The sequence below is a fragment of the Rana temporaria genome, chromosome 5 (assembly GCF_905171775.1).
Source record: "Rana temporaria chromosome 5, aRanTem1.1, whole genome shotgun sequence".
In the NCBI taxonomy this organism is placed as follows: domain Eukaryota; kingdom Metazoa; phylum Chordata; class Amphibia; order Anura; family Ranidae; genus Rana; species Rana temporaria.
Genome location: NC_053493.1, coordinates 281,755,251 through 281,781,782, shown reverse-complemented (window position 1 = coordinate 281,781,782; position 26,532 = coordinate 281,755,251). Strand labels below are relative to the sequence as shown.

Sequence of the window (26,532 nt, the reverse complement as noted above, 5' to 3'; positions counted from 1 at the left end):
ATGGGGCTGTCTTGAGGGAGGCAGATACATCACTGCTATGACTCATTCACCTCTGTTTGTAAAGTTCAACTTGAGCTTTTGAGCTGTATAAACAACAATCATAACCTATGAACCTAGAAAAAATAAATAAAGATACACCTGCTGGTTAGAAAGGAGAATATCCCTATAAATACCAGACCTAAATTGCCTGGTATGGATTTTGGGGTGACCCTCACACAATTTTTTTAAAATTTTGGTTCGGGGTTCCCCTTAATATTCATACCAGACCCAAGGGGCCTGGTAATGGACTTTTTTTTAATTTAGAAATTTCATTTTGCTGTGGTACTGTTCTAAAAATGGGAAAAATGCACCACTTTACAAGCATACTATAGACACCCCCTGTGCACGATATTTAAAACAATATTTCATTTTCATTGTTTCACTTTAAGCATCATTAAAATCACTGCTCCCAAAATAAGTCTGTTTTTAAAACCTTTTTTGAATTGATACATGCCCCCTGTAGTGGCAGTATCAGGGTCCCCAAACACTTTTTATAGCAATAACATGCATATAAGCCTTTAAAATAAGCACTTTTGAATTTTCACGGTTATATCCCATAACGTTCGCAAGTTCTGGTGCGAACCGAACCGCGGGGTGTTCGGCTCATCCTTAATTGTGATCGTATGCATCCACTCTTCAGGTCCTTTCTTTGGTATATCTTGAGATTTGTTACCTAAGCCTAACCAGATACTTTGGGCCTGATCCACAAAAACCGGCCGTAACTTAACTTTGGCCATTTAAGTTACACCGCCGCAAAATCTCTACCTAAGTGCCCGATCCACAAAGCACTTACCTAGAAATTTTGAGCGGTGTAACTTAAATCCGTCTGGCGCAAGGCGTTCCTAATCTAATGGGGAGAGTCCCATTTAAATTAGGCGCGCTCCCGCGCCGGACGTACTGCGCATGCTCCCGACGCGATTTTCCCGACGTGCATTGCGCGAAATTACGCTACGCCGAGTTTTGTGAATCGCGCCGGGTAAAAAAGTTGCGTCGGGAAAAAAAAGAGATGCGGCGGGAAAAAAAAAATTAAAAAAAAATTGACAGCGTCGCGGGAAAGAAGGGTCTACTTTTACATGGTGTACTAACTTTACACTTTGTAAAAGCAGCCCTAATTTTGCGACGGCAAACTAATACTTACGGAGAAAAAACAAAGCTTAAAAGCTTTGTGGATCTCCGTAAGTGCTAATTTGCATAACCGATGCTGGATTTCGACGAGAAATGCCCCCAGCGGCGGCTGCGGTACTGCATCCTAAGATCCGACAGTGTAAGTCCCTTACACATGTCGGATCTTCTGCCTATCTATGAGAAACTGATTCTGTGGATCAGTTCCATAGATAGAAACAGGGATACGACGGCGTATCCCTTTTGTGGATCAGGCCCTTTGTTCCCAGCTATTATATGATTATCACTGTTTTCAACTTTTGCTGTCTTGCCTTTTCAGTTCTACTGTTTTATTTTGTGAAGGCCATGTTATATGCCTTACACCTTCACAAACGCCTTATTCTTCCTATTCTTCATATGGGTTTTGAATGCCTTTTTATTTTACTTTTGTACTAAAAAAATAAATAAAACCTCAATAAACATATTTGGAATAAAATGTAACAAAAATATACAATTTAGAACCAAACCTGGCCATTACATACAATGCTTGTCAATTGAATAATCTTTTCTTTCTCGTTTACCCATATACTTTTGCTGTCATTTTAGTTGAAAGCTAGTATATTGCATTTATTTATGGACAGAGAATAGGACAAAATAATGATGTACAGTATGTATGCTGATTTATAATAGGAACTCATAACATTTTCAACAGGAAGATTCAAGTCAAAACAGGTTTCATCAAATCAAGCCACACACAGAGTAAAATAATTACTTAGAGATGTAAAACTATGACCAAATTCCAAGCGGTAGATAAATTATTCAATTGTGAGAGAGGACTGATGGAAAGGATCTGAAAAAAAGATGGGTTCAGTGAACAGAATACAAACAAAGAAGGTCTAAAGAATAAAAAGCCATGTGTGACTTCATAGCTGCCTACAGCATAAAGACTTTGTAGATGTCTAGTCATACAGAAGGCCTGAAAAATATTATTTTTCACAAGGGGTCTTTCAGAAAAGCAGACTTTTTCCAATGGACAAAGCATGCAAACATTCATATTATGCTGTATGCAGACATTCAGATACTTTTTTGGATGGTCACAGATCAAATAAAGACACATTTTAATATAATTTCTTTTTTTTAAAATCAAATAAACTTTGTTGAAAATGTCCAGCAGTAAAACTGTTTTACAAGACAAGCCCCCTTAAAATATAAAATATATTCTATACAGAACCAATAGGCCCAAATATCAAGTACTCACATTGTTTGATGAAGGGCAAAACCAAACAATATATAGTTAGCCAGGTCTACCACTTTGCCACCAATAATCATTCTGTCAAATACCAGGTCTAACAGGCATAAGCTGGACATGTCAAGCTACAGTGCCCAATTGTTCTCAAATTTGTAAGGGCAGCCCCTATGCTGATAGGTATAAGTATCTATTGTAAGTGTGTCCTCAACATGGGGTATCCACTCAGCAACTGTACATTCTATTTCCAACAGTGTAAAATAAGGTTGCCGGCTTGGAAACATGCTCTAGAAATTACCTCTTTAGTAAATTAATGTGCCATTTAAAGTTACCTAATAAGCATTGCTGTGGCTCTACCTAAATATTAGATTAAAAAACCTTGTTCAAGGTATCTACCACCCATGTCCAGTAAATATGAAGTTCGGGGCAATAACAAAGTAAATGTTTTAGATCCCCATGATCCCTACGTCATGTGCCATGCAGTGTGCTGTCCACCACACCCATATCATATAGTTTGGAGTGAGTGTGATGAGATCATAAAATAACGTACAGTTGGTAGAGCAAATGTGAAATATTAAGAGAGCATTGCTGGACAGCCTGTAATGATAATCTACAAACAATCTTAAGTCTGTTTCCCATCATTTTGATAACATTAGATGGGTACTCCTTGAGAAAAGCTACCAATAATATAGCAGTAGAATATAAAACCTTTAGATTTGTCAGTGCTTTGCGTTAAATTCGAAATCAGGGTGGGAGATGGGCCTTGCCTTGGACTTTTACTGCATGTTGGATCTGTAGGTATAGAAAATACATATGTTGTGGAAAAGAACAGAAAAGGTAGTAACGTACCACCAACAAATATTTGATACAAATGCGTAACTCCAAGGTGAAGTCTGATACCTGCTGAAGCTGCTTGGCTTTACTCAATATCTTTTTTAAAAGTACATATACTAGAAACAACTTATTGGATTTGCTATACAGCAAAGACCCTAACCCCAAAAGAATATCTCAGGCTTTTGTATGATATAAAAGAATTCTTGTTTTAGAAATTTACTAGAATCACATGGTCAGGTCATACCTCCCACCAACTGTTGTAGCTAAGCGGCCATATACTATAACCATGGTATTGGAATGTTTTATTGTTGCTGTAATCCCTCAGTGACAACCGCTCTTCCATTTTCTTGTATAGTTGTCCAAAGGTCATAAACAGCAATAAAAAACCTTTTCCCCATTCTATCCAAAATAAATCAAATTCCAAATGTGTGGCTTTAAAGGTGGAATGTTATGTTATAAAAGATCACTTTTATTCTTGAAATATGTCAATTTTTCACAGCTGTGAATTGTCAAATAGGTAATGTATACAGTGCAGTACATTCAGAGCAGTTTACGTGTTAATACATACATTTTTCAATCCAAGTATTGTTGTAAGTGCATCAGCCCACTCCAGCTTTTTCTTTCAGTATATGAATGGGGACTTGAGAATTCTTGCTTATGATGCAGGGGCGTTATTTCTAAAACACCCAGTACAGGCTCCCTGTTCTCCCTAATGAAGAAATCCTGATGTAAGTAGATAAAGACATTTCTCACATTCATTAATCTGATGCTTTGGACAATAGGGTTAAGCCCTGTACACACAATCGGTTTGTCTGATGAAAACAGGGCCGATGGACCATTTTCATCGGACAAACCGATCGTGTGTGGGCCCCATCGGTGAAAAAAAATAGAACATGCTTTAAAATTTTCCTATGGATAAAAAACTTATAGAACAAAAACGATCGTCTGTGTGGAACTCCATCGGAGAAAAATCCACGCATGCTCAGAATCAAGTCGACGCATGCTCGAAAGCATTGAACTTCATTTTTCTCAGCACATCGTAGTGTTTTACATCACCGCATTGGAAACGGTCGGATTTTTGACTGATGGTGTGTAGGCAAGACTGATGAAAGCCAGCTTCATCGGATATCCGACGAAAAAAAGTGTACAGGGCATAAAAGTTTGTAAAATTTAGGAAAAATATTGGTAATACAAACACTACCAAATTAGTAATTGATATTTTTTTTCCTGCATGCAATATATGCTCCTGAATAGCATGGAGGATTTTGTAACCCGCTCCTTGCAGTGTAATACATATATGTGGGATTTCTTTTGTGGTGCTGCAAATATGTACAGTATATGTTTGAATTGGAAGCATTCTCACTACCACCTACACCGGGGATATGCAATTAGCGGACCTCCAGCTGTTGCAGAACTACAAATCCCATGAGGCATAGCAAGGCTCTGACAGCCACGAGCATGACACCCAGAGGCAGAGGCATGATGGGATTTGTAGTTTTGCAACATCTGGAGGTCCGCTAATTGCATATCCCTGACCTACACCAACACTGAGTTGCCACTGACTGCTCTGGGTTTCAGACTAACTATCAGGAGCTGGGGGGACTGGTTCCCAACCATGCAATCTTTATGATAGACAGTCATAGCAAGCTATGTGAATGTAACCTGCTCCTGTACATTGTATCATTCTCTGCTTTCTTGAGGTAAAAAAAGGTTTGTGTAAAAATAAATAAATAAATAAATAAATAATACATAAATACAATTATAAAAGGTTAGATCAGGGCTTGATGTAAGTTAGTGTCAGTGTGAGTGGTTAGTGAGTTTTACATAGGATTTCAAAAATTTTGTTTTAATTAGTGTTAGGGTCAGTGCCAATGTGTTTAGGTGGCTTAAAAAAGCAAAAGGTGCAATATTGTTTCTTGACCCTATTAAGCATACACACACAAAATAATGCACAGATATGTGGCATTTGCCCTCTCATATGGTCATAAGAGCCATTTAGTGGCCAAAATTCCATTTTTTCCTGATTGAGGTATTTAAATAACAAATACTGCATTATGATCACTATGTGATGCTAATGACCACACAGAATAGTTCTATATGACAAAATACAGCAAATTTGGTTTGTGTCACATTCATTCAGTTGAGGAAAATGGAAAAATAGTGATTGACAGTAGGGTTATCCCATTGATATTGCTATCTTAAAGTATTCTTGTTGATGTAAATGATCTGGTCCCTGGGCCGGAAAATTCTTCACCCCTGAGGATCTCCACGGTCTCCCTGAATTGTAGTCTAATATAACAACATTTTTTATTGAATTGCCACACCACTGCTAAGAGGTCCAGATACAGATTTATTAAATACATTTATAAAATGTATTTATTTAATAAATCTAAACATATTAAATATTTATAAAATAAACCAAATACCCAACAGCCTTTACACTTCCAATTCCATTGGCTATTCTGTATTTGGTTTTAATATGACCCAGAGGAGGAGATATTGTATTGATACAATCAGATTTGATACGATAGGACTGATATGGAGCTGTCTGTATGTTTTCTTAAAGGGGGCACTCTTGGACCTTAAATGGGGTTAAATATGGGAACATGCTGCTTTGTCATAGGTGGAGTGTTTGCCACAGAGCATTATCAGCACATTGATTGTTTTTTTTTTATAACTGGAATTGCTTTGTAAACACTATATAGATTAATTCATAAATATGGTTGTCACAGTATCAAGCTTAAAAACTTGCAGCCACTGTAACCTTTATCTAGTAACATTTTGGCAGAATATTTATGATGTAGAAGCATTCCTGATGCCATAATTCTTAGCTTCCAAGGATGTACACCATAGGCTTCTGGTCATGTGGATGTCATAGTGGCTAATCTAAATAACATTTAAGGTTGTATTTGAAACCTTGCAGTTAGCTGGTTGAATTTTTTCTTCATTCAAATTCATACCTTTTATAATATGTAAACATGATTTATAGCATGGGTAATGATCCTGTGAAGGTCTTTGAACTAGGCCTCTTTCCTCTCATTCAGAAAGATAATTGTAATCATTAAAGGAGGTCATTGTTGACATGAAGTAATAAAAATATGTTATTATTTCATGCAACTTGTAAAGATGTTATTCTTCTGGGCTAACTGAATGACTCTGAATTTTTATGCTTAAATAGCTATAGTACATACTTTGGTGTAATTTACATAATTATTCATATGCTTGAGGAAAGCACAATACAAAAGCGTAGGGCTGTGTCACAACCCCATGCCAGCAAGGCTGAACCGCAGCACAATGCTATTATAAAAAACTGAAGTATAATTACTATTTCATTGTGGATTAACAATTTTGCTGAAATAACATGACTATATTGAAGCTCCACAAAGCTTCAGCTAATACTGATAACATAAAGTTAGCATTACTTTTCTGTGTTTATGACTAGGCTTGTTTTTATATTTGCCAGTTAATTAACATTTTCCTAGTTAAAAATAAATAGTCATGACAGGATGAGGCATGACAGTGTTTAATATGGCGATCTTGTCCTGATTTTTCAGGAAACAAACACACTAATGGCACAGGTGTGTGCTGGCTTCACGTTAGGCCTTATGCACACAGGGCGTTACCAAAGCCAGGAAAAAACAGCTGTAAAAAAATGCTTTTAGTAGCTTTTTACATTGGCGGTAATGCACGTTTAGCCATGCTACAGTAGGTGCACGCGATATTGTGTCAATCTCGCTCCCTTTCTCGGCGAGATTGAGCACCTACGAGCCCCATCGCGGGAGCCAGCGCCGAGCTGGCTTGCCGCGATGGAGACAGAGCCGTCATAGAAGCGACGGGAGATCCGACTTGGATTCCCGCCAATTCTACACGTGTGCGGCGTTTGTTATGAATCCTGAGGGGGAAGTCCCCGCCGGATTTTAAATAAAAATTCGGCATGGGTTCCCCCCTCAGGAGCATACCGGGCCCTTAGGTCTGTTATGGGTTGTAAGGAGAGCCCCCCTACGCCGAAAAAACGGTGTAGGGGGTCCCCCTACAATCCATACCAGACCCGTATCCAAAGCACGCTACCCGGCCGGTCAGGAAAGGAGTGGGGACGAGCGAGCGCCCCCCCTCCTGAGCCGTACTGGGCTGCATGCCCTCAACATGGGGGGGTTGGGTGCTCTGGGGCAGGGGGGCGCACTGCGGGCCCCCCCCACCCCAGAGCACCCTGTCCCCATGTTGATGAGGACAGGGCCCCTTCCCGACAACCCTGGCCGTTGGTTGTCGGGGTATGCGGGCGGGAGGCTTATCGGAATCTGGGAGCCCCCTTTAATAAGGGGGCCCCCAGATACCGGCCCCCCACCCTAAGTGAATGGATATGGGGTACATCGTACCCCTACCCATTCACCTGGAGGAAAAGTGGTAAAAACACAAATAAAAAACACAGGGTATTAAAATATTTTATTAGTCTGCTCCGGAGGCTCCCCTGTCTTCTTTAGCTCTTTTACCAGGGGGAGCTTCTTCTTCCGATTTCCGGGGGTCTTCTCCTGCTCTCCGGGGTCTTCACCGCTCTTCTGTGACGTCTTCTCCGCTCCGGGGGGTCTTCTTCTATGTTCGCCGCTCTCCGCTCTTGACTCGGCGCACCCCGGTTCTTCCTCCCGCTGTCCGGTGCCTTCTCCTTCTTCCGCTGTTCTGTGACGTCTTCTCCTCTTCTTCCGCTGTTCTGTGACGTCTTCTACTTCTCCCTTCAGGCCGCTGTGCTGTGACGTCTTCTCTTCTTCTCTTCTCCCGATGTTGACACGCCGGGCTCTTCTCGCTGCAATGACGGGTGCGCGGCTTGCGTCGGACTTATATAGGCCTCACAGTCCCATCATGCTCCGGTAGGTACCACGTGGGTAAGTATCACATGGGTAGGCATTCCAGTTCATCTCAAAAGTGTTGAATAAAGTCAAATTTAGTGCTCACTGTAGACCACTTTAGTTCCTCCACATTGAACCATGTTTTACTGGACCTGACTTTGTGCACGGGCAAGGGCATAGCAATGCTGGACCAGATAAGGGCACCCCTCACACAGTTCTCCGAGGGTTTGAGGTGCTCAGTCTAAAATGTTTTTGCACTATATGGGGATATACTGTATACATAGCCCTAAATTGATAACAGAAATGTTTTTGTTTTATAAATATGGTTTTTAACCAATTGCCGACCAGCAGCCAGGATTGCGGCAGTTGCGTGAATTGCTGTAGCTGTATTTTGCTTTGTGCAATAAATACAGTGGGCTTGTGGTGCTACGTGACATCAAAAGTGTCCGATCTGCCCGCTGCAATCCTGTTAAAAACTGCTGATTGCCGGCGTTACTAGTAGAGTTGAGCGAACCGAACTGTAAAGTTCGGGTTCGGTACGGACTTTGGGTTTTTCCCGAACCCGGACCCGAACCCGAATAATTGGAAAAAGTTTGGGTCCGGGTTCGGAGTTTGGGAAAAAAATGCGCGGAGGTGCCCGCAAATTCAATACCCAGACCCTTTAGGTCTGGTATTGATATTAAGGGGAACCCCGCCGTCAATTTAAAAAAAAATGACGCGCAGTTCCCCCTAAATATCCATAACCAGACCCGTTATCCGAGCACGTTGACCTGGCCGGCCGCAGAAAAGAGGGGGGGACAGAGTGCGGCCCCCCCTCTCCTGAACCGCACCAGGCCACATGCCCTCAACATGGGGAGGATGTCCCCATGTTGATGGGGACAAGGGTCTCATCCCCACAACCCTTGCCATCCCCACAACCCTTGCCCGGTGGTTGTGGGGGTATACGGGCGGGAGGCTTATCAGAATCTGGAAGACCCCTTTAACAAAGGGGACCCCCAGATCCTGATCCCCCCCTGTGTGAAATGGTAATGGGGTACACTGTACCCCTACCATTTCACGAAGGAAGTGAAAATAGTAGTTGTCTGAAAAAAAAACACACACACCGTTGAACAAAATACTTTATTAATTAAACCAAATAAAAATCCAGCGGTGAAAATAGACGATCCATGCTGCTCCCTGATCCATCGTTGTCTTGTATCCAGCGGCGAGTTAGTTCTCCATCGACGGGTGTACGGGTGTTCTCGCCCACGATTGGTCCAGCGATGAGCAGATCCGTCCATTCAGAGCACAGCTCCGCGAATGACGCTCCGGAGCTTGACGTTTGTTTTATAGGGGAGGCGGGCCACGCGTCACGTGACCCCGTCCCCCTCTGACGCACACTGTGCTACGTCACTGGGAAAGCCCTATTCCTTAGTAAGGAATAGGGATTTCCCAGTGACGTGGCACAGTGTGCGTCAGAGGGGGGCGGGGTCACGTGAGGCGTGGCCCGCCTCCCCTATAAAAGAAACGTCAAGCTCCGGAGCGTCATTCGCTGGTTATAATTTGCGGGGACCTCTGCGCATTTTTTTTTCTAAAAGTCCGTGTCCCATTGACTACAATGGGGTTCGGAGTTCGGGTTCGGGTTCCCGAACCCGAACTTTTTTTTAAAGTTTGGGTTTGGACCCGAACCTGAACATCCAGGTGTCCGCTCAACTGTAGTTACTAGTAAAAAAATATTAATAATAAAAATGCCATAAATCTATCCCTTATTTTGTAGATGCTTTAACTTTTGTGCAAACCAATCAATACACACTTATTGCGATTTTATTTACCAAAAATATATGGAAGAATATACAGTATATTGGCAAAACTGATGAAGATTTTTTTTTTTATTATTTATTTATTTGGATATTTTAGCAAAAAGTAAAAAATATAGTTTTATTTTCAAAATTCACGGTCTTTTTTTGTTTATAGCGCAAAAAAATAAAAACCGCAGAGATGATAAAATACCACCAAAAGAAAGCTCTATTTGTGGTAAAAAAGGACATAAATTGTATTTGGATACAATGTCACACAACCGCGTAATTGTCAGTTAAAACAACACAGTGCCGTATCGCAAAAAATGGCCTGGTCATTAAGGGGGTAAATCTTTCAGGGGCTGAAGTGGCTAAAATGCATTAATGTATTTCAAGTTAAGAAGTCAAACTTTAGTTTAAAAAACTCTTCAAAACACCTTTGAAAGTGCTTAGCTGTAAACACAATTTTTAAAAAAAATCTTTACAGATTGGGAGAAATCATGCGGTTAGCTATAAATCATACAGGAGTTGATTGACTAAAATAATATCTTAGTAAAGCTATATTAACTTCAGTAATTCAATCATGTGAATAAAAATTACCTAATATTTAAATTCCTCTGCATATAAGAGTCTGTTCAAACTGAACAAAGCATCACTTGGCTAACTGAAACATGTAGCCTTTTAGCAAATCACTGCCATTGACACAACACAAGTGCCACTGGCTTAGGGCATCCACACACAGGGCAGTTCTTATACAATATTACAAATATTTGATGCATATGGAAAAAAAATTGAAAAATTCTGTGCATATAACAGTCACTAAAAAAATTATAAGAATGGCAGGTAGTGGTGGAGATTATTTTGCAGCTTCTTCTAAAAAAATTGTCACCATGACAACTGATCATCTACAGTACAAGGCGATTACTGTCTGAAAAGACATCTGCTACCACTCAAAGTGCAAATGATTGCAGGCAATAACAATCAACCTAGAATCGTATGAGTCATATGAAATGAATACAAAGATATTATCATTCATGTAATTCAAAGATGGACATTTATAAAAATAGTTTGTTTAAGCCACAATTTTCCAACATTTCTTCAGTTATATAAAAAAAAATCTCCTGCACTCAACTCCGCTAGCCATTAAAGAGAACCTAATTGGTTTCTAGCTGTAAAGAGGAATAACGTTGCTGACAAGTAAGCCTATTTTCAGTACATATACTACTAAGAAACATTTCATAGCTGGCATTGTCTTACATTAGGACTGCAAGATGCAGATGCACTTTGCTAGGGCATCCAGCTTACACATGTATTTAGAAATTGAGTGAAATTGATGTATCTGAGGAATAAGCAAATTTGATGAGTCCTCTCTACCAACTAGCATGACTGAGTGCTGGGGATATAAGGATTGTATTTAGAATTAAGTAAATTCTCTCTCGCTAGGTACCCATGCAAGGTTTACAATGGTTAAACAGGCACTGTTTTATCTGTTAGTCAGTCCCTTAACCTGTCTCTCCAAAATACATATAGTGAAAAAAACATTTACAGTTTATTTTAATATGCCCATTTCAGAAGTAATATTTAAATTGGTTGTAAACCGTTGTGTTTTTTTCACCTTAAAGCAGAGTTCCACCCAAAAGTGGTACTTCCGCTTTAAGTACCCCTCGCCCCCTTACGTGCCACATTTGGCATGTCATTTTTTGGGGGGGGTACTTACTTTAGAAAGGGACTTCCTGTCCCACTTCTTCGTTCAGTCTTCAGGCCACCTAGGCGACTCCCTCCTCCTTTACCCCTAGGCGGCCCCTCCCTCTAGGCAATCTTCTGGGACACGTGACAGGTCCCAGAAGATCACCTGTCCAGTCCGAGAGCGCAGCGCGACTCGCGCATGCACAGTGCGCCTCTGTCCATGATGTCACATGCTGTCACGGCTGGGTGCCCACAGTTCCAATGTTGGCATCGCTGGACTGTAGGACAGGTGAGTGGCTGCTTATTAAAAGTCAGCAGCTATACTTTTTGTAGCTGCTGACTTTTAATAAACTGAACATAGCCTGGAACTCTGCTTTAATGCATCCTATGCATTAAGGTGAAAAAACTTCTGTCACTGAGCAGCCCCCCATCCACCCGTTTTACTCACCTGAGCCTGTTCATTACCCTGCCAGAGACACGCTCTACCTCTATGCCTGGGGTTCATGGCTCTTGATTGGATAGATTGACAGCAGCGCTGCTATTGGCTCCCACTGCTGTCAGTCAAATCCAATGATGCAGACACCGGGGTCGAGCCGAGTCCGGCATTTTGTGTCTATGGACGTAAATGCTGGACTCGGGAGCACGCCTGCATGGTAACCCCCAGAGAAAGCGCTTCTCTTAGGGGGTTTATCGATGAGGGGAGGTGCCATGAGCGCCGTTGGGGGACCCCAGAAGATGATGACCAAGGTCACTCTGTGCAAAACTAACTGCACAGTGGAGGTAAGTATGATATATTTGTTTTTTTAACCTCCCTGGCGGTATGATTCTGTCAGAAAAAACATGCTGAAAGCGGTACCATTATTTGCAAGGAAATTTGGCGTTTTATATTGTAGGTCTGTAATTTTTAGAAATAACTCACTTAAATCTGACCAAACAAGATTCTAATAGGCATCCCAGGTATGACATTTTTTTAAAAACAAAATTATAAATTATGATATAATAAATAATTATAAATAATTATAACAAATAATAATATAATTATAATAAAAATTATTCAATAATGTAATCAAATCAAAATCACTGAAATTTGCTCAGTTGCAGAATTGTTGCTGTCATTATTTTTTTTTTTTTATGACGAATTTCCCCACAAATCGCTATCGCACAATTCTGCAAGTGATTATAATTTATTATCGCTGTTTTTTAGCTGATCTAAAACTATTTTTGACATAAAGGGACACTTTTGGTTGCTATGGACAATCTACAGTTTGCAGGGAGAAAGAAACGTTTTTATTATATAAAATGACATGCATGACACAGGACAGACCACTAGGGACAAGGGGTGTGTGTATTTTTTACATACAGTACTGTAATCTATAAGATTACAGTATACTGTATGTAAGGTGTTTGTTTACTTTTTTGAATTTGGCGCCGTTCTCCGTCCCCGTGCGTCGTAACGTCGCAGGGAACGGAGATCGGCGTCACACGGAGGCACTGTGTGAATCGAGCGAGGTCCCACTCGCTCACACAGCGCGGTGGCATCGCTGGATCCAGGGACAAGGTAAGTAACTTGTGCCTGTGGATCTAGCGAGGCAAGCCCGAGTCTGACTCGGGGTTTCCGCTCGCAGCAGGAAAATCTAACCCCGAGTCAGACTCGGGAAGACCGCCAGGCAGGTTAAACAAGGACTTACAACCCCTTTAATGATGTATGTATTAAAATAATCTAGTTTTAAAGGTGGTTTTCAAGTATTTCATGATATGTTTAAATACACTATTTATGTGTGTATTTTTTCTCTCCAGATTTATAGACGCTGTTGGATAGTGTTTAAAAAAGCCTCCAGTAAAGGTCCAAGAAGACTAGAAAAGTTCTCTGATGAAAAAGCTGCCTACTTTAGAACCTTTCATAAAGTAAGTATTGTTATTTTACTGTTGAAATTAAATGTGCCACAATGATTACTAACCAACAGTCATTGATATTGCTATTGAAATTTCAGAGAAAAACATTTACATCCATCATAACCTTACTACTCTACATACTTGTAAATGATTGCTGTGTGTCAATCATTTTCTGAAATCTGTGCCTGCCAGAACATTCAGGAGTACAGTACAGTGACTCAAAGTTTCACTTTCTAGTGAAAATACAACTTGAACTTTCACCAGTCTAAATCAACATTTTCCAAAAATGTTCCACCAACACTGTATAGTTTGTAGGTAACCTCACATATGCAATGGCAATGCAATTTAGTTGTTTGGAAGCATTAACTAGTAGATATTTTTTAAAAGTATAAAAAATGCGTTGCTTGATCGATTTATCTATATGTGACAGTGTCCAATAAATAATTATATACCCTTAAATTGTCTATATGTAGCTACATATATATATTTTGCTATGTATATATACCTACATACAATAGTGCTAAATTCAACAAATCTTATATTAATAATTAAAGGCAAAATATTGGCACTATAACATAATACAGACAGTCTCTGAGTTATAAACAATATATAATTACAAACAGAGACAACAGGAAGTGAGAGGAAATCTACTCATGGGAAGGGAAATTCACTTCTGTAAGAGTTATCGTGGGAAAAAGGTGTCTCCACTTAAAGTGGATGTAAACCCACTCTCATCCTTTCTAAACTACTGCCATAGTGCTGATCTATGAGGATATACATGACTCCTGCATGTATCCTTACCTGTCAAATGTTTCCCCTCTTTCTGTTATGAGAACTGAAAAACTGCAGATCATGTGGGTGGGTCTGTTGTTCAGAGCTCAGTGGGTGGAGTTGTATGTCAGTAGACTCCACACCCTCTTCTACATGCACCTTGTCAGTATACATTTTCTCCTGTGTATTTCTTATACTAAATTCTGCTATATCATTAACATCCAGTCAAAATCCAGAAAAGTAACCACATGACTTCAGAAAAGGAGTGGGGGTGGGAATTAATAAATAATGCCTGTCTCAGGCTTGTGCATGACATATTAAAATCACCTGTCACTAACAGCAGGGGGGAAGAACGGGCAAGGTTTTTTCCATTTGTCTGTTTTATCTCACTGAAAAAAGATTAGAGGTTTGCTCAGAGCTGGATTATCTCTTTGTGGCAAGACTGGGCACAGATGATAGGAAATGTTATACTCTACACTGTGACAGCAAAAAAAAAAAAATTGGGGTTTACATCCACTAAGCTTTATCAACAATCCCTGTTTGCAAAACAGCCAAACATGTTCTGTCACAGGGACAGAAAGTGAAGTAAAATCTACTGAACAGGGAGACAGACAGCAAAACAAACATTACAGTTTTTTTTTTTGAGCTACAAACAAAAAAAAAAGAGTGACAATTTTGAAAAAAAAACATTATTTACTGTCTGCTATAAAACACACCAAATAAAAAAATAAATCAAATCAAATGCTTTAACAATTTACACCAATTTGTATTTTGCTACATATTTTTGGTAAAAAAAATCCCAATAAGCGTATATTGATTGGTTTGTGCAAAAGCTATAGCTTCTACAAATGAAAGGGGATTTTTATGGAATTTTTTTTACTAGTAATGGCGTTGATCAGTTATTTTTAGTGGGCATGCGGCGGACAAATCAGACACCTAACTGACACTTTTGACACTTTTTTGGGAACCAGTAACATTATTACTGTGATCAGTGCTAAAAAAATGCACTGTTATGCCGCGTCACTTGACCATTTTTCAGGATGTAAAAAATTAAATTTTTAATGGTCTAGAAAAACAAAGTTTTTTTCAACCCAATTATTGTTAAACCGGCCTTGCCTACACACGATCGTGAAGAAAAAATGCTTGAGCAAAGCGCGGTGACGTACTAAACGTACGACGGCACTATAAGGGGAAGTTCCATTCGGATGGCGCCACCCTTGGGGCTGCTTTTGATAGTTTTACCAGAACGAGCGCTCCCATCTTATAACTTGCTTCTGAGCATGCGTGTTTTTTTCACGTTGTTAAAGTCCACAAACGACCATTTTTTACGACGTTAAAAACGACAACGTTAAAAATTACGTGAAAAATTAGAGCATGTTTTAAATTTTTAATGCCCATTTTTTACGTCGTGAAAAATGCTCTGGAGCCCACACACAATCGTTTTTAAAGACATTAAAAAAACATAATTTTTTACAACCCGAAAAATAGTCGTGTGTACGTAGCATAACTGTGTTAATGACACTGGCAGAGTAGGGGTTAACACCAGGGGCAATCAAACAGTTAAGTGTGTCCCTAGGAGGTGCTTGCCTACTATGTGGGAGATGAACTGACTGGTTGAACACAGCGATCCATGTTCCTGCTTAGCTGGAACAAAAGATCTCTGTGTCCTCCCCTGTCAGAATGGCGATCTGCCTTGTTTACATGGGTAGATCACTGTTTTTGCCTCTCTGTGGAACGATCGTGGGTGGCCAGCAGACATTGGGGCAGTCAGACCCACTGATTGGCTCCCCCTCTGCCCAATGGGTGTGTTCAATACAGGTATGTAATTTCACGCAATAGAGCCACCCTGCCCCAGTGAATATGTGGTGGGATGTCTTTAAGTGGTTAATTTTTTTTACCTGTTCTGACTTACATACAAACTCAACGTAAGAACAAAGCTACAGACCCTATGTTGTTGGTACTCTAGGGACTGCCTGTATGTGTCCCAATTTGTGAAATTAAGCCAATAATGCCACACTTAAAATTTGTGTCACATGAAGTCTTATTAAATGCAGTCCATATATTAAAAATGTGAAAGAAAAATCCTGTAATCCTCATAAGTCTTCTAATTCATGCAATTCTGTGAAAAAATAAGACCCCTTTATATATTATAGCAAAAAGTAAAAAAAATTGCATTTTTTTTACAAAAATAGGTAGAAGAATACGTATCGGCCAAAACTGAGGAAGAACAAAGTTTTTATATATTTTTGGGGGATATTTATAATAGCAAAAAGTAAAAAGTAAAAAATATTGAATTTTTTTCAAAATTGTCGCTCTATTTTTGTTTATAGCGCAAAAAATAAAAACCGCAGAGGTGATCAAATACCACCAAAAGAAAGCTCTATTTGTGGGAAAAAAGGACAATTTTGTTTGGGAGCCACGTCGCACGACCGCACAATTGTCTGTTAAAACGACGCAGTGCCGAATCACAAAACCTGGCCGGGTCCTTTAGCTGCATTTTGGTCTGGGTCTTAAGTGGTTAATACCAATAATAATACCAATATATAAATCAAATGCACACCAGTGATGATATTGATCACTTTTGTGCATTTGATTTATATATTGGTATTTTTATTGGTATTAATTAACCAATTGGTATATTTATAGTATATAGCACTTTAATTAGCGCCCTCCACAATCACTTTTTCCAATTTATGGTTCACATCTAATTTAAAGGAGCAGCTTAGACATTATTTATATATATTTTGGCTCTGAGTCTACCCATTTTTATCACAATGTATTACTTTTATAAAAAAAACTATGCACCAAAACACAGTTGAATGTCCATGTTTTTTCCCATATTGTATTGTTCAGTTCAAAAAAGAAGTGACACCTTTCTACTGGTTTATACATCCACAGTACCACCCTGTGATGATGTAATAATACTAATTATAGCCAGAAAACTCACCACATTGGGATGGATGCCTAGTGTGGTTAGTTTAAAAAAGGGAAGCAGAGGGACTGCCAGGATCACCAAGAATTTTACCCAAAAGAATCAATGCAAAGAGAACAGGATACTTTTTTTATCATAAGTATGTGGTACAACAGACACATATCAAAAACATATTGGGGTAACAGAAACATTAAGTTTGTAAGGGTCGGGTTTCTGCAAAAGGTCTGAAAAGTGTTTTTATTGGTTTCTCTGGTATATGCAATGGGTTACATTGCTCCCTGGGCCTACATACATGGATTTAAGGCCTATCACGTATAGATGGTGCCTGAATTCTGACAGATTATTAGATCCATCACTGACAAGTTCTAATTTAAATAAAGTGGGGATGATTTACAAAACAAGTAAAGCATGTTTTATGTTGAAAAGGGATTTAGGTCTAAATACCCATTATGTGGAAGGAAAAAAAAATCAAGATTCTTGCTCACACATTATTGGATAACTGACATCAGCACAGTTTAGCTCATTCACTAAGCTAAATGAAAATTTCACTTTGCTAAGTTATGAGCCTAAATACTCCTTTAGAAAATCAACTCTAGTGTGGCGCTGACTTTTATAAAAGCTCTGAAATATGCATTCTGTTCTGTACATAATACTGTGATCTTACGTCTGGGACTGATAAGAACAAATTACTGTTAAATTGTTCATCAGACTTTTATATGTATGTGATCCCTAAACCTCCTAAGGAAATTTAGGTCTCTCATTGTTTAATTCGAAAATAATAATATATCAGACTAATTGGAAATATTTTTCTGCTACAGTGGAGCAGTATTGAAATACAATGTAATATAGATCTATCTATCTATCTCTATCTCTCTCTCTCTCTCTCTCTCTCTCTCTCTCTCTCTCTCTCTATATATATATATATATATATATATATATATATATATATATACATACACATACAAATATGTGTGTGTGTATATAAATACATATATATATATATATATATATATATATATATATATATATATATAATCAAAAAGGTTACAGCGCATATAAATGTATTTAAAATGTCAATTTTTAAGGTATAAGATGCATAAAACAGAAAAGTCCTATATGACTCCTTGTGCTTTAAATCCCGTAAAGGACAGAACACACCACACTCCTCATGAGAATGAGCCCGCCACCGACACTCAGTTGTCCTCTGTAACACAGAAAGGTAACAATACGCAGATTTCCCACTCACAGGGGGGAGGAAGAAATGGTAGATGGTGGCCTGTTACAAATTACTCAGAAAGTAGCCATCATCCCAATGTCATAGAAGTGCACCTGGATAGGACTCTCTCACCAGCCTAGCAGCCAGGATGTCACTCGAAGCTTTAGCAAAAAGTCCCTGCCACAGACTTTCCCAAAGGGTGGAGACATTCTCAGTCTGAAATCCTTCTAAAACTGGATTTAGCACCCGGATCTCCTTAAAACAGCTTTAGTAATTTCGGGACTGATAAGCGACCATCATTCAGCCTTTCAACAACAATGTCTCCCTCGATGAAGCAACAGGCCTCTCCTGAGATACCAGCCTCGTGCTCGGTATTCCCCCAGACAGGCTCTTCATCGGTCAGCTTCCTCCCTCGGGATGGACAGCACCGGACTACTTGTCACTCGCAGACCCAGTCTACACACCGGGCCCACAAGGTAGATCAGTTGCTCCAGACCAACGTGGTCCCAGAGCCAGGAACACTCTAACACACACCCCGGCCAGGAGGGCCACACACGGGGGTGGTGGGACGACTTCCCAGGCGGATGGCGGCAAGGATGACAACCCCTAACCAATGGCACCTGCCCCCTAAAAACCCCTCCCAGCATGCACAGCGAGGAGAGCAACCCTCCTGATTAGCTGCCGAGGAGAAGCATCCACACGACCCTGACCACACTGCTGCCACCTGCCGTTTGGGGGGTGGGATTTCCCAGACAACAACAGTGGGCACAGTACAGCCAGAGCTGGAACAGAGGCCCTAAATTTAACCAAATAAACATGATAAGAGGCAACTAACTCTCTGACCCCCTCTAAATTTACAGCAGCACCTGCTATGAAAGTAGCCAGGCGCTATATATATATATATATATATATATATATATACATATATTTGTTTCTTATAACATACAGTATACATACTTGTAATGTGGGTTTTTTGTCTGCACCCATGTAGTGTATGAATGTATGTTGTGGGCACAGTGGTAAAAAAAAGGGTAATATGATACATAGAAGAGAGATACTGGGGGATAATTACTAAAACTGATGCACACATAATGCAATGCACCTGTGTACAGTAACCAATCAGCGTCTAGGTTTTATTGTTAAAGTTTAATATAACAAGCTGATGTTAGAAGCTGGTTACTATGCACAGCTGCACCAAATTCTGTGTGCTCCGGTTTTAGTAAATATCCCCCATTGGCTCATTGTAATGTGTAATAAAAGAGAAGAATACTCCACATTATTGAGTAATGCATATCTTTGCTGTGTTGGGGAAACTTCTCAGAAGTGAGAAGTTCTAGAGAGAAGCGACACATAGAGCTTTGAAGAGAGATAAGTAAACACTACAGGTATATGTGCTTTGCTCAGATTCCAGGATGGAGGTTTACAACCACTTTAATTAAACATTGAAGTTGAGCTTCTGACCTGAAGGTCTATGCTATATTTTTGTTACTGGCTGGTCTTATAAAGTTTTACAGTTAATACACCAGCACAAATGCCAGGCAATAAGAGTTTTGCAGCAATGGAGGATTCACTGTTTTCCTCAATATACATTAAAGTTGACCTTTGGCCTAAAAAAAAGATGCTAGTGCCCAATTACATTGTAAAGAAGCCACCTCTAGGCCACTAACTGGGCCCTGTGACAGGCAACTTGATTTACCAATAAGCAAGATACAGGTGTTGGGAGGGAAAATAAGAAAATATGACAATCGGAAGTTCACTATTATGAAGTACGGAGTACAAACTCAAATAGTGATTACAGCATGCATGCAGAAGCCAACTGGAGAACATTATAACATGAGGCACAGCTGAGATCTCCCCAAATCTGAGTATAAGACTGGCAGTAAGGGGGAGAGGGTAGCTTATAGCGATAACTGTAAGTACAGTTTTACTTAAGTGGCAGCTTAAAATGTTATGCCGCGTACACACGACCGTTTTTCGGGTTCTAAAAAATGACGCTTTTTTTAATGTCATTAAAAACTATCATGTGTGGGCTCCAGAGCATTTTTCACGATCTAAAAAATGAGCATTAAAAAATTCGAACATGCTCTATTTTTTCACAACGTTTTTAACATTGTCGTTTTTAAGGTTGTAAAAAATGGTCGTGTGTGGGCTTTAACAACGTGAAAAAAACGCACATGCTCAGAAGCAGGTTATGAGACGGGAGTGTGAAAGAAAATTGGTAGGTAGGGGGCGCTGAAATTAATAAAAATCCAATAAGAAGTGGCAGTAAAGTGCCTGTGCAAACAATGCAAAAAATTAAAATTAAAAAATCTGTGAAACCATAAAATATCAATAAGTAAAGTTCCTAATAAGGATCACAATACTTGTCATATGTGTACCAAACAGCAAGTGAATAAAGTGCATGTGCAATTTATAAACAGGAGAAATAAGTGCATAAACCTTGAATGTAAATCACAAAAGAAACTTAAACATATGTGCACTATACAGTAAATATATTGAATTAAAATATATGTGCACTAAGTGCCCCAAAAAAAGTGGGAAAATTTGCATAAAAATAAAAATAAAAGTAAAAACCAAAAAACCAAGACAATGTTTTTAAATGTGAAAGTTTCACAAAATATAAACCAGTGAAAAGTCACCAGGAAAAGTCCATAATCATAAGTAGTATGTGTCCATAAATTCCTTAATCTTTACTACTTGTGTGGTAAGTTGCAGAGGAGCAGGAATTACACCTTCACCAATCCTATCACCCAAACGTGCATAAAGGATGGCCCCTTACCGCATGTAGTTGACCTTTTTAACTAAAAAAAGATCAAATAAAGCTTTGCTGTCACCCTGGACAGATTGTGGATGGTCTGAAGTTCCTATGGGTCAGCTTAGTAGGACATCATGAAAAAAATATAAAGCAGAGAGATGCCTCCATAGCATATTATCATTTATTAAAATTATTAAAACAAAGCAGGTGACGAGTGGAGGCTTACTTTACAAGTGCCCGCAGCCTCCACTCGTCACCTGCTTTGTTTTAATAATTGTAATAAATGATAATATGCTATGGCGGCATCTCTCTGCTTTATATTTTTTTCATGATGTCCTACTAAGCTGACCCATAGGAACTTCAGACCATCCACAATCTGTCCAGGGTGACAGCAAAGCTTTATTTGATCTTTTTTTAGTTAAAAAGGTCAACTACATGCGGTAAGGGGCCATCCTTTATGCACGTTTGGGTGATAGGATTGGTGAAGGTGTAATTCCTGCTCCTCTGCAACTTACCACACAAGTAGTAAAGATTAAGGAATTTATGGACACATACTACTTATGATTATGGACTTTTCCTGGTGACTTTTCACTGGTTTATATTTTGTGAAACTTTCACATTTAAAAACATTGTCTTGGTTTTTTGGTTTTTACTTTTATTTTTATTTTTATGCAAATTTTCCCCCTTTTTTTGGGGCACTTAGTGCACATATATTTTAATTCAATATATTTACTGTATAGTGCACATATGTTTAAGTTTCTTTTGTGATTTACATTCAAGGTTTATGCACTTATTTCTCCTGTTTATAAATTGCACATGCACTTTATTCACTTGCTGTTTGGTACACATATGACAAGTATTGTGATCCTTATTAGGAACTTTACTTATTGATATTTTATGGTTTCACAGATTTTTTAATTTTAATTTTTTGCATTGTTTGCACAGGCACTTTACTGCCACTTCTTATTGGATTTTTATTAATTTCAGCGCCCCCTACCTACCAATTTTCTTTCACATGTCCATTCTTATTTGAATTTATTCTTATTTGAATTGTTTTGGGAGCAGCTATTCTATATATACATTTTTTGTTTTAGTTTTATATATTATATTTTTGGCGCGAGATCTTTATTTCATTGTCTATGAGACGGGAGTGTTCTGGTAAAACTAGCGTTCGTAATGGAGATAGCATATTCATCACGCAGTAACAGACTGAAAAGTGCAAATCGTCTTTTACTAACACGATATCAGCAAAAGCAGCCCCAAGGGTGGCACCACCTGCATGGAACTTCCTCTTTATAGTGCTGTCGTACGTGTTGTACGTCACCGTGCTTTGCTAGAGCATTTTTTTTTCACGATCGTGTGTAGGCAAGGCCGTTTTAATGATCGGGTTGAAAAAAACTTCATTTTTTCTAGACCCTTAAAAACATAATTTTTTAGAACCCGAAAAACGGTCGTGTGTACACGGCATGAGCCTTAAAACTTTCTGTAAACCTAAAAAAGTGTGAATGTTTTAAGTTATTACTCAGAAGTGGGTGCACATGGCACATGCCATCATTAATTATCTTCAAAAATGCATTCCAGGTCAGTATTTCTTAATACCTTGAATAAAATACTGTAATTAGGTAAGTGTATTCATAGCTCATTCTTAAACTGGCGGAGTATCATCCAATGGTAAATTACAAGGACAGGCAATATAATCAGCATGCAGCGCAGGGAACAACCAAATGTAATAAATAATGTTTTTGTAACTTTTTTGGGACAAAGTGTGTTGTCATGAGAGCCTGTGTGAGTTTTTATTCTGTAGGAATTAAACATAAGTCTTTCTTTTTCTAGGTAACAGAACTGCACAATATCAAAACTATAACACGGCTGCCTCGAGAGACCAAGAAACATGCGGTAGCAATTATCTTTCACGATGAGACTTCAAAGACATTTGCCTGTGAGTCAGGTAAGCAATTACTAGAATATTTGCTGTACATGAAATTTCAGCTTGTTACAAAACCGCAATCTAAAATATGATCAAGTATAATTTACATGTGGGTATATGTGACATGTGATTTGTTCACCCTGTTATTTAATACCATGTCAATGATTGCTTTATGATGTCATGCACACATTATACATATTCTACTTGACTTACATTCTAACTGTGGCACTTATCGGAAGTTATTATTATTATAAGTACTGTTTAGAGAAAATTTGTAAAAAGCAAATCAAAGCAACAAAAATAGGTGATCGTGGAGGCACCTCAAAGTACCTGTTGTAAGGTGAGGGGTCACCTGTGGTTACCTGTGATCACCTGTAAGTTCCTATTCTGTTTTGTTACCTTTGCTCTGGGTGCGAGGAGTCCTACGATCGATCGGGTAATCAGCAAGACACTAACACGAGTATCATGTAGCAAGATCGCAATTTATTTCCGGAACTCAGCTGGTTTTATTAAAATTTGAGGTACACCCTTTGGGATGTATCTCTTCGTGGACCAGCCAATTAGGTTACAATTTCTTACAGTTTATATTTTTTCATACAAAGTTTGTTCATATAAGTCTTTAATACCATATAAGTAAAATTTCTTAAAATACTAAATTTGCTTGGAGATAAAAATATCTCCTGACCATCGTCTCACATTATTTCTATAAATGTATAGAACGGTTAATAAGCTTGTCAATAAAACTTAAATGTCTGTAAAATATTAGCCAGTATTTCACACTTTGAAAAGAATGTTTCACACATTCTGCAGAATGCAAGCTTTTATGTCCTCTCCTTTCCTGTCCTCTCATACAGTTCAGCCTCTATATGCTTTTACAAGCGAGTAAAGAATATGTAATATAAGAGTTTAAAAAGAATTTAAGTTTGATAGGAAAATAAAGGCTATTACCCTCCTGTTCTTTTTTTTTTTTTTTATTCCGCCTCAGAGAACTATCAGGATACTCAATCACTTTAGCGTTCAATTTGCAGTCTCCTTTGTTCGCATCATGGTTGGAAATTTCTTTTTTTTTTTATTTTTTTTTTTTTTTTTTTTCCCCTTTCTTATTCTTTATTTGTTATTGCAAAAATGCTTTTTTTTTTTTTTTTTTTTTTGAATATATGTCAATAAATATACAAAAGGAGATAAAGGAAAAAAATTCTTAAGTACGTGAATAGATACATTAGTGTCCCCTAGCCGAACAAACCCTCATCCCACCCTCAAGCCACCCCCAACCCTTGATCCCGCCCTCCCACCCTCCCCTATCTCCGGAATTCTGTCTCCTATTGAATCACTCTTTGCCCGTTGACCTTCCTACACTATATCATCCTATCTATATACCTTGGTGCAAGTTTAAAATTAGCCCAATCCTGCCATTTCCGTTTAAATCCACCTTCTCCTTCCTCTCCCATGTACCTGAGCTGTTCAGCATAATATATATCGTTAATTCTGCAAAACCAGCTCTTTACTGTCGGGCTCATAGGGTCCTTCCATTGTTTGGGGATCAGACTCTTTGCTGCATCTAGTACGTGTGGAAGTAAGGTTCTCATATACTGTTTAGTTGACATTTCTGTCCCATGAAACAAGCAGACCCATGGATCAGGAGGTATTTTAATTCCGGTAATCTCCTCAATTATTAATAGTACATCCTGCCAGTATGTTTTAATTTTTGGGCAGGTCCACCATATATGTGACATAGTGCCCACTTCAAGACAGCCCCTCCAACAGTATTTGGAGGTGTCGTCTTGGTAACGGTATGCTATGGCCGGGGTTATATACCATCGTGCTAAACATTTAAAGTTCATTTCGATCAATGCACAATTGAATGAAGTTGAATGCGTCTTTTTTAATATATTCCTGACCACTGTCTCGGTTTTTCCCGTTCCCAATTCCTCTTCCCATTTATTAATATAAGGAGGGAAACCGGGGTCTTTCAATCCCATTAATATTTTATAAATTGCGGAGATCGCGCCCCTTCCCTTTGGTGCTAAACACATACGCTCCAAAGGGAGCAAGTATCTATCTGACCTCAGGGGGGAGGGGAAGGAATCTACAAAATGCGTCAGCTGAAGGTATCGCCACCTGCTCAACTCAAACAATTCTTTTTTTTTACTTAGTTCCTGATAGGTAAGAATTTTGCCGTCTTTTAATATGTCTTTTAATTGAGCATCTGATTTTTTAATCCAGTTACCAAACAGGTCCGTTTTCCCTGGTGCAAAGAAATTTGTGTCAAATAGAGGGATTAATGGGGAGTTATAACCCCATCTATGTTTTTTATGTGCCCTATCCCAAATAGACATGGATGCCAATGTGATTTTGTGCATGTGCGGATTTATTTGTCTAAAATGTGGCGGTATCCAAATTTCTTTTCCTAACCGTGAGTTATTTGAACAGCTTTCTAATCTCACCCATCTTTTCTCTCTTTTATCTCTGACCCAATCAACCACCCGTGCCATGTGAATAGCCATATAATATGTATAAATATCAGGTACCCCCAAACCACCATGTTCCTTATCTCTAATTAACACCTCCATACTAATGCGCATTTTTTTGTTCCGCCATATAAACCTATTTAATAACTGTTTTAGTATTTTGAAGTAAACACCCGGTAGTGCGATTGGTAACATTTGAATTATATATAATATCTTAGGGAGAGTAAACATCTTAAAACAGTTTATTCTCCCTAGTAGGGATCTTTGTCTCAATGCAATTCTCTTTAAATCTTTTTTAATATCATTTAATAGTGGTATATAATTCTGTAGATAGATTAGGTCAGGGGAAGATGTGATATTAACTCCCAAATATTTTATCTCGGTATCTTTCCAAATAAATGGAAACTCTTGCTTATATCTCCGTACGTCCTGTGCTTTCACATTTATATTGAGGATTTCTGATTTTAGAGGATTGATTTTAAAATTAGATACATCTCCATACAATTTGAGGGTTTTTAATAGATTCGGGAGTGTTATAGTTGGATTCGTTATGAATAATAAAATATCGTCGGCGAACGCTGCGAGTTTATGTTCCCCATCATTTGTTTGAATCCCCCTGATATCGGGGTTATTTCTAATCCCGGCCAGCAATGGTTCCAGGGTTAAAATAAATAAAAGGGGCGACAGGGGGCACCCCTGTCTAGTCCCATTGAACATTTCAAATGTCCCTGACAATGTCCCGTTTACCTTAACTCTTGCCGTTGGGTGTTTATACAAAGCGCTTATCCACCCCATCATTTTTGGACCGATCCCGATGAACTCCAATGTGTTCAATAGAAATCCCCAGTCTACCCTGTCGAAAGCCTTTTCGGCAACTATCGACAGGAGTAGACCTGGGGATTTACTATCTTTTATTATCTGTGTCAACAGAAGTGTTCTGATGCTATTGTCCCTGCCTTCCCTCCCGGGGACAAAGCCTACTTGGTCAGTATGTACTAAATCTTTCATGATTGTTTTCATTCTCCCTGCTAAGATTTTGGCGAACAGTTTT

The 26,532-nt window shown here is 38.9% G+C and overlaps 1 protein-coding gene across 1 annotated transcript in view; it reads left to right on the top strand.

The window, feature by feature from the left end:
- DOK6 (docking protein 6) overlaps nt 1–26,532 on the top strand; it is a 525,123-nt gene that overhangs the window by 187,124 nt on the left and 311,467 nt on the right. Inside the window, exons 2-3 of the mRNA XM_040353904.1 lie at nt 13,317–13,424; nt 22,920–23,034. Coding sequence (XP_040209838.1) covers nt 13,317–13,424; nt 22,920–23,034 — 223 coding nt within the window. The remainder of the gene's footprint in view (nt 1–13,316; nt 13,425–22,919; nt 23,035–26,532) is intronic.